The sequence below is a fragment of the Ranitomeya imitator genome, chromosome 3 (genome assembly GCF_032444005.1).
Source record: "Ranitomeya imitator isolate aRanImi1 chromosome 3, aRanImi1.pri, whole genome shotgun sequence".
NCBI lineage: Eukaryota > Metazoa > Chordata > Amphibia > Anura > Dendrobatidae > Ranitomeya > Ranitomeya imitator.
Window position 1 is genome coordinate 731,479,109 of NC_091284.1, and position 16,571 is coordinate 731,495,679.

Consider the following 16,571-nt stretch of genomic DNA (forward strand, 5'->3'; position numbering starts at 1 on the left):
ATCTGACTTGGTCAACTACTTCGACCAAATCCACACTCACTTTTACTCTGCATTGTAATCACAGATGTTTTGCTGTAATCACAATGCGCTCTCGCGGGTTTAATATGTCTCCATACGCATTCTGGTGGACACATACTGGCCCTAGTATATGATACACCGCACTGTCTTACATATCTTCCCCCTCTGTTCAGACTTGTGGGATTGAACACCATTCACCATACAGGGTGCCCGTGACAGGGCATCCACATTTCCTATCACCTTTCCCGGTCAATGTTACACCATGAAGCTAAAATCTTTGTAGCGACCATCTGGTGACTCGAGCATTCCTCTCCTTGGCACATCTTATCCATGCCAAGGTTGAATGGTTTGTCACCGAGCGACTGTTGCCCAAGCAAATAATAAGGCCCACTTAATGGCCAAGCACTCCTTCTCCACCATGCTATAATTTTTTTCGGCTGGGGTAAGTTTCCTACACAAGTAGGTGACCGGATGTTCTTCTCCATTCACCTGCTGTGACAGGACCGCTCCTAGACCTACCTCTGAGGCATTCATTTGTATGACAAAGTCTTTCCTGAAGTTGGGGCTGGTGAGGACAGTCTGCCCACACAACGCCAACTTCACAGATTGGAACGCTTCCTCCGCCTGGGGGTTCTACTGAAACATGACCGACTTATTTCCCTTTAAGACATTGGTCAGGGGTGACGATCTCCCAGCAAAGTTAGATGTGAACCCGCGACCCACAGAAGTGCTTGGAAATGCGCAAAATTGCTGTTGTCCTCCTTCACCTCCCTGCTCCCTCTGCATGTTAAAGGATTGTCCCGCCATATGGAATAAAGGACATTAACCTTTTTTACGAAGCAATGGTGAGTGCTGTTTCACTTTTCGATATTGAATGAACATAATGATAAAGACCCTTCGGTGTTATAAAGTCGATCTTTTCTTCCGCTGACTCTGTAAGAGGCACTTGCCAATGACCTTTGGTCAGATCGAGCGCGTTAAAGTACGGGGCCTGCCCCAGTCAATCAATCCGCTCGTCCACCCAGGGCACTGGATAAAGGTCAAATTTTGACACTTCATTCAACTTTTGGAAGTTGTTACAGAACCGTAACAATCCGTCCGGCGTCGAAATCGGTACAACGCGGCTAGTCCACCCACTCCTGGACTCAATTACTCCTAGGTGGAGCATTTGTCTTTCCGTGTGGTAGGTGGGCACATCAAAACACCGCATGCGGAAGCATCCGCATGCAATGCATGTCCCTGTGTACCCAATGGTAAATATAGGTATGCAGGACGCATGTGGAAGTAGGCGGAGCTTATGGATGTACGCAGCCATACGCAGACCTGCCAAACGCAGGTGTGTACTTAGCCTTAGCAACATTTAGGCATGAAAATGTCCTAACACGGAATATAGATGCTCTTTTCTTAACGAGACAACCACTTTAAAGCCCTGCTCCAGGCAGTAGCAGACAATTCAGCTCTTTAGATATATGGAATTCCATTTGGCTGCAAAGTTTAATTCGGCTGAATGACGCAGCTCCAGAGGATGTATCACCTATAGATTCTCTTTATCGATTAAGAGTCGATACAGATAAATATTCTGTTTTTTAATGACTTTTCTTTTACTGATCTTTTTTTTGCACATGATTATTATCCGGAGTTTCTGTTTGGAGATATGCTCTACAGCAGCCACATGGACCATAGATAACAAAAGTTTGGAGATGTTTATTGACTTCGACATAACTGTCCATGTATGGTCTGTGACGAGGTCATTATTAAGGGATGCAGGGGAATGGTGTGAACTGGGAACATCCCCTATTGAGAATAGTGGATCCTGTGTTATCAATATTTAGTTTTACCTGACTTTCTAATCCTGTCTGTGATGATAATGAAATGACAACTGAAAAGGAATGTTAGTCTATTCTGAGGCTCAGTAGCCAAAGTTAAACAGAATCTGTCTTCAGGTTTTTGCTGCTCGATCTGAGAGCAATACGATGTAGGAGCAGAGACACTGATTCCAGTGATGTTTGACTTACTAGGCTGCTTGCTGCAGTTTTGATAAAATCACTGTATTATCTGCTGCAGATCTAGCAGTTCTCTGAATGTTGAGCTCTGTATAACTCCGCACACATCTCTGGCTGCTGTCTGTGTACACTGTTCATAGGCAGAAAACTGCAAATCAGTGGTGGGGGTTGGTTATACACAGCTCAAAAATATGGAGGATGACATGGCAGCAGATTTACTGGTCCACTAATGAGAATTTCTTGTTGATAACAAGTGAATTTATCCAAAATACAGCAGGCAGCCCAGTAAATGACACATCGCTGGAATCAGGGTCTCTGTTTCTACAGTGTGCTCCTATCAGATTATCTGGTGACAGATTCCCTTTAATGACTACATGTTGTTGACTGCTTTTGAAATCCGTTCCTTAGGGGACATTGCAGAGGAACAATATATATCTGTTCTGTGAGTTCTGCTTCAGTCTATTAATGAGCGGTTTTAGGCATATTGTACTAATTTACTACAGTGATACAAAGTCTTCGCAATGTACATAAATGACTTTCTTTCATATTCAGGATGTGGACACTTGTAGCTTGGACAAAACTGAACTGGAAGCAAAATTTCAGGAGTTAAAAGGAACAATTGAGCTGATGAAGTCGATCTATGAAGCGGTAAGTGTTAGAGCTCCGTTCTACGGAAAGTTCTTCATCAATGAATGGTTCATATTCTACTTTTAAAATAATTTAACCCCGTGAGCTTTGGAGCTTACAATTATTATGTAGTAATGTGAGAATTGAGGTCATTTAAAGTTTTCAAAACTCCATAAAATCAATTTCTCAATTTGAAAAATTTCATACACATTTCGATTGTTACCGCCCTTAATCATGGCGTGTATGACCTGTGCCTATTTTAACATGTACAAATAAATAAATTGACTTTATGGAGTGCCGGATTTTCTGAAAAACGTATATGATATGACTCGGAGCCAACGGGGAATCCAAAGTGCCCATCACAAAAGGGACGCGGACTTCCCTTCATGGGCATAACATGCAGTGATAAGATCCTTTTTATTATACGTATTGACTGTCATTTACTCAATGGAGAATGCCTGATTTATTTTCAAAGGAACTAAAAGAGTTAATGGAAGAGTCTGGGGATATTTCAGTGCTTCTGAATATGTCCAATGTCTGCACATTAAACCTGGAGAACGTGGTGCAGGAGGTGAAGGAGCGGTATGAGAGCATTGCCGCTCGGAGTCGGGAAGAGGCGCAAACGCTCTCAAAGAGTAAGGTAACCATAAATCCAAAACCTGAGCTGTAGCATAATAGTAGTAAATGGAACTGTCATCCGTATACTATGAATGTAAAAATGAAACTTTGTAGTCGCAAAGATAGAATTGGTTTTATCACAATTGGAAAAATAAAATGTCTTGGTCTGTTTTAGTTACAGCAAGGGGTCCAGCAAGCGAGCCGTTATGAGACCGAACTGGAGAACAGCCGCAGTCATATTACACAGCTCAACAGCAAAATCCAGAGGCTGAGGTCGGAGGTTGTGAGCGTCCAGAATCAGGTAACCCCGGGGCTTACTATTATTTGGGTATAATATACAGGGTGAGAACTGGTCAAAAATTTTCGCTGGGGCCCACAAGACTCTATCTACACCTTTGGGCTCCCGGCATGTAAGGTCTTCAAAGAGTAAACATTTAAGAGCAGTTCTACACAGGCAAAATGAAGACCCTGATATTTCTGTATTAAAACACAGGTGCCAGGGAACATTTTATGGAAAACTTCCAGCTGGTTGCTTCGAGATTTATTAAAGGGCACTTGTCTCGTGAATAAACTATTAACCTGGAGATATGGGGTTAATCTGTCAGTTACTATCACACTGAAATTGCCCGGCGCTGGCACCGAGAGCCCCACTGTCGGGAGGAACTGAACTTTATTCCTCCCAGCATCGTTGAGCCACAGAGGTGGTGTCGGCGTGGTTTTTGTTACCTCTCTGTGAATAGGGAGTGGTGGCTGGACCACCCCCCGGCACTGACTGACAGCTCGCTCAACATTAGAGTCGGCTGTCAGTCAGTGCTGGGGGTGCGGTTACATCCACCGCTCTCTTTACTCGTGGCAGTGACTAAACCTGCACAGGCGCAGCCCCCCATGACTGGACCCCGAATGCTGCTGGGAGGACTAAAGTTAATTTCCTCCTGGCAGTGGGGCTCTTAGTGTTGGTGCTGAGAAGGTCCAGAACGCTATTAACCTGCAGATTAACCTCATATCTGCAACTTAATAACATTTTTCACATGACAGATTCCCTTTAAAGAGAATCTGTCAGTAGATTTCTCAATCTTAAAATAACATAGAGTATCCTACTTAAAACATTTTTGTTCTTGTTGCTGATTTGGGTGCAAATTAGGTCCCAAACCAGACAAGTGTTCTTCATGTCATAATTAAACCCATCCCAATTAAACCCATCATGTCCAGAGCACTCCTTTTCCTAGGCGGGGTACATACACATTAAGCTCCCGGTTAGTAAAAAAAAAAAACTTTTAATAATCTAAGAAGATACTAGCATTAGCCTCACTGGTTGAATTTGTGCATGAAGCCTAACTTTTTGGTTTAATTAAGAAAAAAAAGAATACAAAATGCTTAAAGAGGTTGTCCACTACTCGGACAACCCCTTCTCAATCATTATGATTAATTCAAATAAAATGATGCCTATACTCACCTCCAGTGCTGCTGTGACAGGCCAAATTAAATCCTGTCCAGCAAATTAACCCCTGTCCAGATTAAACCTAGGTATAGTTTGGCCTAGGCCAGTCTACCCTTGGGAATAAACTGTCCTAGGCCAAACTATACCTGGGGGTGTAAAATAGGCTCGGCCAAACCATACCCCTCCAGGCTACAATATACCCCTCTATGTTATGAACCCTTGTAAATGAGATAGATTTTAGATGCCATTTTTTAATAACTTAAAACTGACTTACACGTAGTGTGAAGATATTTGTGTTGATGAAGATTATTGATCTTACAATACGACGGGTAACAGACAACAGTCATTATATCTCTGTGGACGTCTAATATTTTACTGATTTAAATTTTCTGGTTCAAGCAATAAAAGTCTATGAGTTTAGAAGTTTAAGATTTAAGTCAAGTTATCTTTTCACATAACTTGATCCCCCAATAAGATGTTGAAAGATTACTTAATTCTTATGTATATCACTCAACGCTGCTGATATCAAGGGGGGTATAATTTGGCATGAGGGCGTATGAAATGTCCTTGGCCACTTTATACCCCTAGGCCATAATATACTCGGGGTATAATCAAGCCTAGGCCGGTATAACCCCGGCTATAGTCGAGACTCGGAGTATACTATGGTCTGTTACACTGGTGCCGTTACAGCGGTGTCGGCACCGACTCTCCCGAGGGTCTCTCCCGAGGGTCTCGTGACTCTGTAATGCCACTTGCTCCAATCAGATGCCATTTCACTGTCCCCTCTTTCGGATAAATCAGACATCCGGAGGTAATCAGAGCTGCAGCTGCTCTCTCATGGAGTGCGTGACCACAGGGATCGCTGCTGGAACAGCATCATAACCAGAGGTGATTATAGAGGGTAATATTTTACTTGGGGGAAAGACCGTGAATAAAATGGGAATGAACGAGTAGTGGAGAGCCCCTTTAATTGGATGTCATATTACAGATATTCTCCCCTAGAAGCATTTCCTTTTCATAGATTTAATATAGCACACAATAAAACCACTAATAGCGCTTGTACCTGTTCATAATTGCTGCATTTTAAGCATTTATCCACCAAATGCGATATATTTAAACATAAAAAAAAGAAAAAACTTGCACATACTGTATGTAAACAGATTAAATACATAGAGAATTACCCAAATCTTATTGCACTCATTCAGTCTATACATATATAAAAAATAAAATAGTAATTGATTGGTACAGATACCAAAAATAAGAGCATACCGGTAAATTGCTTAATTAAAACACTTGAAAAAAGTTTATTCAGTGCAATAGCTTGTCTGGTTATACAGCAATAACTTGTCAACACACAGGAGAACATACCAAAAAACAGTCTCCCACATCTTTAGAATAAATTGTTTTGTCATGCTAGCCAGCAGGTCACAGCAACAAGCAGATAAGTCCCATACCAACTGAAAAGGAGTGGTATCCAAGCTGAGGAGCTCTCCGGATGGCAGCACTCACTCAGCTGAATGACTATGTGCTCCCAGAAGACTTCACCTGTGTGTTCCACAAGTGGCCACCTGGAACTGCCTCCTGGAACTCACTTGAGGATAACAGTCTTGCCTTCAGAGGATGGATGAATTTGGTCAGAACGTCCACTACAGAAGTGAAGTCAAAGAGGACAGATCAGTTGTTGGAGCAAATTCTAAGATGTTTCGTTGTGGCTCAGTAGGAGGCTTTCAAATTAAAACTCCCTCCCCCTTTTCGCATTCCAAATGTATTCCATAAATCCTTGCTAAAAGAGCTTGTCCCTTCGGTATTATCTCCTTCATCTCCGCCTCCGTTTGTTTAGCATTGTTTCAAGTGTAAAAGATTGTTGATTCTCGAAAAGTCTGTAATTCCCTTCAGTAACCCAATCATTGGAGATGTTACAGACTGGAGAAGAGATCTTGGGTCCCTGATCTAGCTGGAAAATCTGATCGTATGGACATTGCGTTCCATCGGATGTTTCAGGTTTTCATTTGGTAGTTTGATGGACAGCTCAGCTTTCCAATTTGTGACTGGTAGGTGCGGGACTTTGCCAAGGTGTTCTGGAGATCACCTCAGCTATTGAACTGAGCTGTCTGATATCTGTCTGAGCCCCTGATATCTGTCAAACATAGTTTTTGCTTCCTGGCGAATATTTGCCCGATTCTGTTGTTCTGATCTTCTGCTGCCTGACCCTTTGGATTGTGTTCTGACTATCCCTTTGCTTTGTCCTTCTGATTTGATCCTCTATCTCCTGGTATTTTGACCCTGGGCCGTGACTGTTGTGAGTTCCGTTCTGGAGCTCCCTCCTGTGGTTGCTAATGGTATTTTTGCGGTTTCTGCCCTTGGGCTCCCTCTGGTGGTTTCAAGTGGAACTGCTGCTCCGTTGGGTGGCTGTAGCAGCTGCCTTCACTAATCGCCTTGCCTGGGTTTGTTATTTAAACCTGCTCTGGGCTTTAGTCCATGCCTGCTGTCAATGTTCTTGGTTGGATTTGATTCTTCCCTTGGATTTCTCATATGGCCAGTCCTTGTCTGCAAAAGATAAGTTTTGCTAGTTTTGTTTGTCCATTTGTTTGGACTCTATTGCTTTGCATTTTGTCTCTTTTGTCCAGCTTGTCACTATGTCTTATTCAGGCTAGCTGGAAGCTCTGGGAAAGCAGATTTGCCCCTCCACACCGTGAGTCGGTGTGGAGTTCATTTTTGTAAACTCTGCGTGGATTTTGTAGTTTTTAATACTGACCGCACAGTATCCTTTGCTCTCTGTCTATCTAGTTTAGTTTTGGCCTCCCTTTGCTGAAATCTAATTTCATTTCTGTGTTCGTCATTTCCCTCTCCTTTCAGAGTCAATATTTGTGGGGGGCTGTCTTACCTTTTGGGGGTTTCTCTGAGGCAAGATAGCTTTCTATTTCCTTCTTTAGGGGTAGTTATATCTGAGGCTGTGACGAGGTGTCTAGGGAGTGTCAGGAACATCCCACGGCTATTTCTAGTTGTGTTGTTAGGATTAGGGACTGCGGTCAGTAGAGATACCACCTTCTCAGAGCTCGTTCCATGTTGCGTTTTAGCCACCAGGTCATTTCAGTGTGGCCTCTTAACCACCAGGTCATAACACGTGACCTGACTTATGCCTTTGTCTCTTCCCTTGGTTATGTACGTGCTCTCTTGGTACTAACCCCAGAACGTCTGACTTCTCTGCCTCATGGTCTGTTCATGAGTAGTGATTACTGTTACGTTAGGGACTGAAGTCAAATTAAAGGAATTTACTTAGTACAGAGGCAGAGAAACAGGTGGAACGAGGTCAAGCAGATCTAATAACTGGTAGTCGGGAACAGAGATTCCGGGACTTAAATAGACAGCAGGCCCACCCCAAGGGCTAACAACCGGCAGTCAAGACAAACCAAAGACCGGAGTAAATTCCCAAACATTGTACCTGGATGACACCACAAGCCTCAGAGAATTACACAGGATTATTGCATTGTCACCATACGACACCCTCAATGAAGGCATGATGCCACCAGGTGACAGAAGCAGAATCAGAGAGGGCAGACATCCACTGGCTTTATGGTACAGATATATGTAAACCTTAGACTAAAATATTAGATATTTAAGTTGTCCTTACATTTACATTTACCGTGACTGTAGTCATGGAATTTTTCCATGAAACATAGAAATATTTACATAACACAAACACAGCCCTATGGAGTTACACAAGTGTTGGATATGCACAATGAAGGAAAAAAAAACATGAAGTTTATGGGTGGTTCTCATAGTTACCACCCATAAGATTCCTCCAGCTCAATAAGAAGAAGAATGTAAACAAATCAAACGTATTGAGATGTGTGAAGATGCAAGACTCCATTTGTGACTTTATATTATGTTTGAGAAAAATAGCCTAAAATCTATATTATATTTGCTAAATCAGTTTTGTTAATCAAATATAAATATTAATTTTAAATAACTCTGAGTTATAAACACAAAGGAGAAATCTACTCAAAGCAGATAGAAGATAGGAGCAATTAGGAGCTGGTTTCCATCGGTTCAGGCCTCGTTTAGAAATGATCAGAGTGGCGTATAGTCCCGCATAAGTTTTGTAAGGATCAAAATTGTCATAGAGGTAAAAAGGAAAAACTAGACCAGATAGGAACAAGCTGTGACAAATGTTATCACAGTGGCCCATAACTGGAATATTTCAGAAATCTTGGAAGCAATGTTCTAAACTAATGGCTCATTCACATACAGTGGGGCAAAAAAGTATTTAGTCAGTCAGCAATAGTGCAAGTTCCACCACTTAAAAAGATGAGAGGCGTCTGTAATTTACATCATAGGTAGACCTCAACTATGGGAGACAAACTGAGAAAAAAAAATCCAGAAAATCACATTGTCTGTTTTTTTAACATTTTTTTTGCATATTATGGTGGAAAATAAGTATTTGGTCAGAAACAAACAATCAAAATTTCTGGCTCTCACAGACCTGTAACTTCTTCTTTAAGAGTCTCCTCTTTCCTCCACTCATTACCTGTAGTAATGGCACCTGTTTAAACTTGTTATCAGTATAAAAAGACCCCTGTGCACACCCTCAAACAGTCTGACTCCAAACTCCACTATGGTGAAGACCAAAGAGCTGTCAAAGGACACCAGAAACAAAATTGTAGCCCTGCACCAGGCTGGGAAGACTGAATCTGCAATAGCCAACCAGCTTGGAGTGAAGAAATCAACAGTGGGAGCAATAATTAGAAAATGGAAGACATACAAGACCACTGATAATCTCCCTCGATCTGGGGCTCCACGCAAAATCCCACCCCGTGGGGTCAGAATGATCACAAGAACGGTGAGCAAAAATCCCAGAACCACGCAGGGGGACCTAGTGAATGAACTGCAGAGAGCTGGGACCAATGTAACAAGGCCTACCATAAGTAACACACTACGCCACCATGGACTCAGATCCTGCAGTGCCAGACGTGTCCCACTGCTTAAGCCAGTACATGTCCGGGCCCGTCTGAAGTTTGCTAGAGAGCATTTGGATGATCCAGAGGAGTTTTGGGAGAATGTCCTATGGTCTGATGAAACCAAACTGGAACTGTTTGGTAGAAACACAACTTGTCGTGTTTGGAGGAAAAAGAATACTGAGTTGCATCCATCAAACACCATACCTACTGTAAAGCATGGTGGTGGAAACATCATGCTTTGGGGCTGTTTCTCTGCAAAGGGGCCAGGACGACTGATCCGGGTACATGAATGAATGAATGGGGCTATGTATTGTGAGATTTTGAGTGCAAACCTCCTTCCATCAGCAAGGGCATTGAAGATGAAACGTGGCTGGGTCTTTCAACATGACAATGATCCAAAGCACACCGCCAGGGCAATGAAGGAGTGGCTTCGTAAGAAGCATTTCAAGGTCCTGGAGTGGCCTAGCCAGTCTCCAGATCTCAACCCTATAGAAAACCTTTGGAGGGAGTTGAAAGTCCGTGTTGCCAAGCGAAAAGCCAACAACATCACTGCTCTAGAGGAGATCTGCATGGAGGAATGGGCCAACATACCAACAACAGTGTGTGGCAACCTTGTGAAGACTTACAGAAAACGTTTGACCTCTGTCATTGCCAACAAAGGATATATTACAAAGTATTGAGATGAAATTTTGTTTCTGACCAAATACTTATTTTCCACCATAATATGCAAATAAAATGTTAAAAAAACAGACAATGTGATTTTCTGGATTTTTTTTTCTCAGTTTGTCTCCCATAGTTGAGGTCTACCTATGATGTAAATTACAGACGCCTCTCATCTTTTTAATTGGTAGAACTTGCACTATTGCTGACTGACTAAATACTTTTTTGCCCCACTGTACTTATATGACCTATAACCGGTCATCTCTGGTCACCATAGGATCTGCTTAGAATATCATAGTCCTTTCAGTGTGGAAATCGGTAACGATCCAAAGAAATAACCTTAAAGGTGAAGATTTATTAACACTTAGAGACCCTTCTATTTTGGACCTTAGGGACCCAGCAATTTGTTTTTTAGTTATTGGCAGATTCCAGGAGACACAACTTTTTTTTATTGCTCTTTGGATCTAGACTTTCCATGGTTTGTCTTTTGTTGGATGTACTTTGTATTAATTTTTTTTAAGTACAAAAAACATTAAATAAATGTTATTCATTTTTTTTGGGGGGGGGAGGGATGGGTAGAATCAAACAGTAAGTCCACCGTTGATTTTTCTGCAATATTTTTCTGCTGTTTTCACATTTTTTTAGGGTGAAATGCAAACAAAAAAACAGCAATTTCGCCATTGATTTATTGGTGATGAAAGTGACGTAATAGAACAGCACAGATTGTTAAGGGATTTATACCTAAAGCTGGATAGGGAATAGGATGCAGCTAGACAGGACAGCCTGAAACTATGCCAAATGAATCACAATGGACCTTGCTGGATGATACATTTAGTCCATCTGGCTTGACATATTAGATAGTTTTCCTTATCGAGGAGTCGGGGTGCACACTGCACATTGTTACTCAACTGGACAAGTATATTCCCATTCATTGATGTACGGTAACTATAATGTATCTGATTGTGGAAACCTTTCCCTAGCTCCTCATCTATTATAGCGTGGGTAGATTTTATGAAAGGGTGATCAAAATTAAAAATCATCTCCGGGTGTAAATCTATAACCAGATGACTATTCATATTGGGCGGGCTTTAATGATTCACACAAGATAATAATGGTATCCACCGATATTAAAATGCCAAGATATAACATTTGCATGTGAACCAGCTTTGGTGTAAGTACCAGGACAATTATTTCCACCATTATGGATGATTTTACCGCACTCACGCCTTAAAACTTGAAATTTTACCACCTGCAGAGCACACAGTTGGAGCAACAAGTGTCATCAGCCAAAGCAAACAGTAATAAGTCTGTCCAAGATGCCAATGCAAAGCTGGTGGAAGTACAGGAAGCCCTGCAAAAAGCAAAACAGGATGTCGCCCTGCAGCTGCGGGAATACCAGGAGCTGATGAATGTCAAACTGGCTCTGGATATCGAGATCGTTACATATAAAAAACTGCTGGAAGGAGAAGAGAGCAGGTGAGGGTCTCTATCATAGTGCAATGTAAGGGACAAATTATTACTATTTGGATAAATCACAAATGCCAAGAAAATGCCTGCAGTTCTAGGGTCTGCTCCACCAAACTGCATAAGGGGGCTACATTAATATACTGTGCTGTATCTCACCCCATATTTATTTTTATGATTACTGTACTTATATAGCACTAACATATTCCACGGCGCTATACAAACATCATCATCACTACCCCACAATCTCAATCAGTATGTCTTTGGACTGTGGGAGGAAACTGGAGAACCAGGAGGAAACCCACGCCAACATGGGGAGAACATGGTAGATGTGGTCCTCAATGGGATTTGAACCCAGGATCCCAGTGCGACAAAGCAACAGTGCTAACCACTCAGCCGCCCTGTTACAGACACATAAGTCTTGTCTATAAAGGTGTCGTCTGGTCACAAGATATTGACAGGACAAGCACCCGACACCCCCACCAGCTGTTATAAGTTCTGGGAAGGACAGGAGATGACAGGTGACCTGAGCTGCAATGTGAAGCTCCATTCAATGTGTAGCGGCTGCTGCATAGTACTGCAGAACAACTGGTGCTGCAATGATTACATCCGTCCACTGGCAGAGCTTATGGAAGCTGGGGATAGTAGTAGGGAATGCTAAGTGTTGGACCCCCATTTGTGGATCCAACGCTTAGAATGCCCCACTGATCTGATATTGATGAGGTGTACTTAGGATACAGCATTATCTTGTGACCATACAATCTTTATAAAGTGAATCTCAATCAATGTGTGGTTTAGGAGCCTGATTAAATCATTTATTGTAGTGATGAGGGAGTATCTAAAATTGTTGTGACGTAAAGCTAAAATATAGCATCAAAGTTGAGCAACCAGAGGTGCAGTGTAGAGCATGGAGAAGAACAGGTCTTCGGGTTGAATCTGTCCTGAGGGGCATTGAAGACTATTCACTAACCATAGCTGATCTGCGTCCTAACGCAAAGCCCTATGGAAAGTGTGGTGCTATGCAGACTAAGCATGCTTATGGTGCCTGTATCAGAATGATGTCTCTGATCTCACGGTTTCTCTCTTGCTCGTGTTACGTCACATATTGTGATGTTCTCACTTTTATCCCACGTTTTATTTTGCAGGTTACAGTCACCTCCTGTTGTGAATATTCACCGTGAAAATGGTAAGGGCAAAAATCTAAATGAGTGTTGTATTAAAAAGTGTATGAAGCATAAAAGGCCATTTACAAAGATATCTAAAGGGCCCAATAAACCTTAGGTAACTGTCATCTGAATGACTGTCCCGACTATATTTGAATGCTCCCCGAGTACGTGGAGAAGAACATTCAGATGTTTCTTCTTGAGTCCTGAGATTTAGGTGTTTCTTCTTGTGTTCTCGGGGGATGATAGCAGAGTAATTTGCTCCCAAACTCATCTGGTACCAATTCATCTGCACCATGTAACCACCCAGAGAAGCAAAACAGACAGAAAGATACTTATTATTGAGGAGGCATCGGCCTCAATCGATCAAAACCGGTGGTTATCTGGCAGGTCTTGATGAGGAGGCGAGCTCGAGTCAGACACACTTCTTAATGAATCAGGAATGGCTGACAAGTGTGTGCACCTCCTTGTACCTCTCCCCAAATATTACTCCAGTCAGGGACTGGAGTAAGATTTGTGACATAGTAAATTCCAATACTCATCCCGAGAGTGAAAACAGTGTGAGAACACAAAAAGTCGCAACGTTTTTAAGTAGCCTCACGTTGTTCCAAAACTTTGCAACTTTTCAAAACTTTTTAGTGCAGAATTCTGGCATAAAAGCTTTGATGAATTGGGGCCATAGTACTTTGTCAATATCTAAGTGTAAAGGCCACTTAGATAATGGCCAAATGCACTTTTGTACTAACACCTAATTATCGGCCATGATGGTGATCACCCAACGAAGGAGCAAAATGCTCATTCATGAGATGCTGTTATCAGCAGTATGATAATATTCACAATTATTCTGCTCCCAGAGCTTTTAGTTGCCAATCAACTTGTACATTGGTGAGCAGCACCCACTAATGGTCTGAAATCAGCTTTCCAATGGTTATCTAACCACAAGTACTGTGCTGGACATGCTATGTCATGGCTGAATTACATTTCAACCAAGCCAACCTAAAACAAGTGGCAACGAGAAATGTTTAACAAAAACTACGGTATGTCTACATTAGACTTGAAATATGATGTCTCTCTTTTTTTCTGCAGACGTGAGAAGACCCGATTTCCAAAGGTCTTCCCGGTCTCGGACAAGCAGCAGCTCGTGGAGTGTGAAGAGCAATACGTCAGATAACTGAGGGTCTTCTTGTACTAGTCAACCACCTAATGTCACTGCCATCTCTTACTCTACCTGCCATACTACGGCTAGATGCCGTGATAGCACTAGCGGTAAATACGTTGTCCTCTTATCATTAAAACTATTTTTAAAAAAATATATGAAAACTACGAATTCCCCAGATTAAACAGTGCCAAAATCATTCAGGTGTGAATGCGAGGTGTACAACTATTTAATGTTTTTATAGATAATTCCTAATTTTACCCCTAAAATTATTGTATTATTTGTGTCACTTTTGTGTATATGTTAATTGCTTTTCAAAGATAAAAATGAATGGTCGCCAGTTCTGTTTTCATACTAATCACACATGTAAAGATAGAAAGAATATGGAGACAAGCTGATATAAGGAAATGCCATTGTATCAAAAAAATAAAGAATAAACACTTCAGAACATACAGACTCAAGATAACTCGTCTATACGAAGGTGATGGCAGTCAACGCTCTGTATAAAGGTATATGGCCTTGGACATGACTGCTACCGGCCTATATGACGGTATCTGGTCCTAGACATGATAACCACAAATCAGCATAGGTGTACTGACATGACATGCACACTCTTATATATATACTCCTTAAAGGGGTTGTCCAGGGTTGGGGTTAAAGCCAACAATCACTTTATGTGACTGCAGACTTGTGAATCCTCACAGTGCATGCACTTTACACTGTCAGGATTCTCCACTGCCAGTGCTGGGTCACATGCCGACTAGACATGCACAGCCTCGCTCAGTCCAAGTGAACAGAGTGAGGCCAGACATATCTGGTTGGAATGTGGCTGAAAGCATGCAAATCTCATACTTGTGGTCACATGACTGCCTGCTCTTATGACTGACACTGAAGAATCGTAACAGTACGCATTGTGCACACTGTGAGGATTCACAAGTCTGCAGTCACGTAAAGTGACTGCAGACTTTATCCACTAGCTTGGACAACCTTTTAAAGCATTCCCACAAAAACTTTTAATGCCTAATGCCAGTGTAAATGTATATGTAGGGCAGTGTAAGAGCAGTAACATACTGAATGATCGCCGTCTTCACCGCTCCTGTGCTTTTCAGGGTAGCATGACTTCTAACCTGACTTGCTGGCCTCACTCACACTGGCGCATAACATCGTGGAGTTCAATGCCAGAAAACCTTGCACTGCACTCTCACCAATGTTATTCAATGAGGCAGAGCAGGTCTATCAATTTTCAAGTCATTGGGTGCGAGCAAAACATCGGAATCTCTCTCACAGTTAAAGTGTTCCTATGATGAAAACTACAGACCTCTCCATTCTATGTAAAGGGGAAAACTTGCAAAATCGGCAGTGTATCATATATTTATTTTCCCCACTGTATTTATACGTTAAACATCAACGCTAAAAGAGTAAGGTACTAACTTTTCTAGTCAAAGAGTGCAAAAGCCATCCAACCACGTCAAGGTGTACCTAAATACAGGTGGTCCCTATTAGAGATGACTGAATTGGATCAGATCCCTCCTTATTTGGCAAGATGTAGCGCTTACCAAATAAGCTGGAGAGGGAATCCGGATACATGGAGCGCGCCGGCTGATCAGCTGTTCGGTGCCGCAGCTGCATGTGTCGCGGCTGTGTCACTGTCACAACACATGCATGGACAGCCTGTTTGTTGTGACTGTCACACATCCGCTGCCGAGCCGAACAGCTGATCAGCCGGCGCGCTCCAGGTATCCGGGTTCCCTCTGCAGCGTATTTGGTAAGCGCTATAGCGTGTTGAATAAGCCTTGACCCGATCAAATTTGTTCATCTCTAGTCCCTATAACCAATGTCCTCCTCATGTGCCAAACTAGGTCTCATCTGAATAGGGACTGAAAGAAATCCAGGTGTAGCTCACAATAAAAACCTTGTGTGGGAGAAATGGGTGAATATGTTTTCTTTTTTGCGGTACCATTTATAGGACCTGCCCTTCTTGAGAATGGGACCTTTATTTCTCCCCCTATGAAAACACTTCTATATTTACTTGTATGGGAGTTATAAAAAAAAAAAGTCTGGAGCTTTTGCATTTTGAAATCAAGCCCAAGTGATAATTGGATCAATATAAATCCTATACAATGTGATTGTTTTTTTATCACAAGGTGTTGAATAACATATATACATTTCCTTTACATTTATTCACTGTCCTTCAATGATAACAAGAGCCTTCTCATGTTCTCCTTATATAGAGGTTTATATGGAAATATGCTGGAAAAGACAAGAAAATGTATTCCCTAAATGTCACAGACTAACGCTATGCATCGCACTGCTCTCTTTATTATTCTCCTGATGTAAGTGCTTTATACTGCTGTTAATGTGCTTTATATATTGAACTGTTTCTAGTAATTATTTTATAAAGAAAATATGTTTTAGATATTGATTTGCTAATTGCTAATTATTATACTGTAAATGCTTTGGACAAAA

The 16,571-nt window shown here is 41.8% G+C and overlaps 1 protein-coding gene across 1 annotated transcript in view; it reads left to right on the plus strand.

Annotated features, from left to right (window-relative positions):
- Nucleotides 1-14,476, plus strand: part of LOC138670982 (keratin, type II cytoskeletal 80-like) — a 34,245-nt gene extending 19,769 nt beyond the window's left edge. The window contains exons 4-9 of the mRNA XM_069758810.1: nucleotides 2,574-2,669; nucleotides 3,124-3,288; nucleotides 3,442-3,567; nucleotides 11,578-11,798; nucleotides 12,932-12,972; nucleotides 14,036-14,476. Of these exons, the coding sequence (XP_069614911.1) occupies nucleotides 2,574-2,669; nucleotides 3,124-3,288; nucleotides 3,442-3,567; nucleotides 11,578-11,798; nucleotides 12,932-12,972; nucleotides 14,036-14,124 (738 nt within the window). The 3' untranslated portion in view covers nucleotides 14,125-14,476. The remainder of the gene's footprint in view (nucleotides 1-2,573; nucleotides 2,670-3,123; nucleotides 3,289-3,441; nucleotides 3,568-11,577; nucleotides 11,799-12,931; nucleotides 12,973-14,035) is intronic.
- Nucleotides 14,477-16,571: the final 2,095 nt, after the last annotated feature.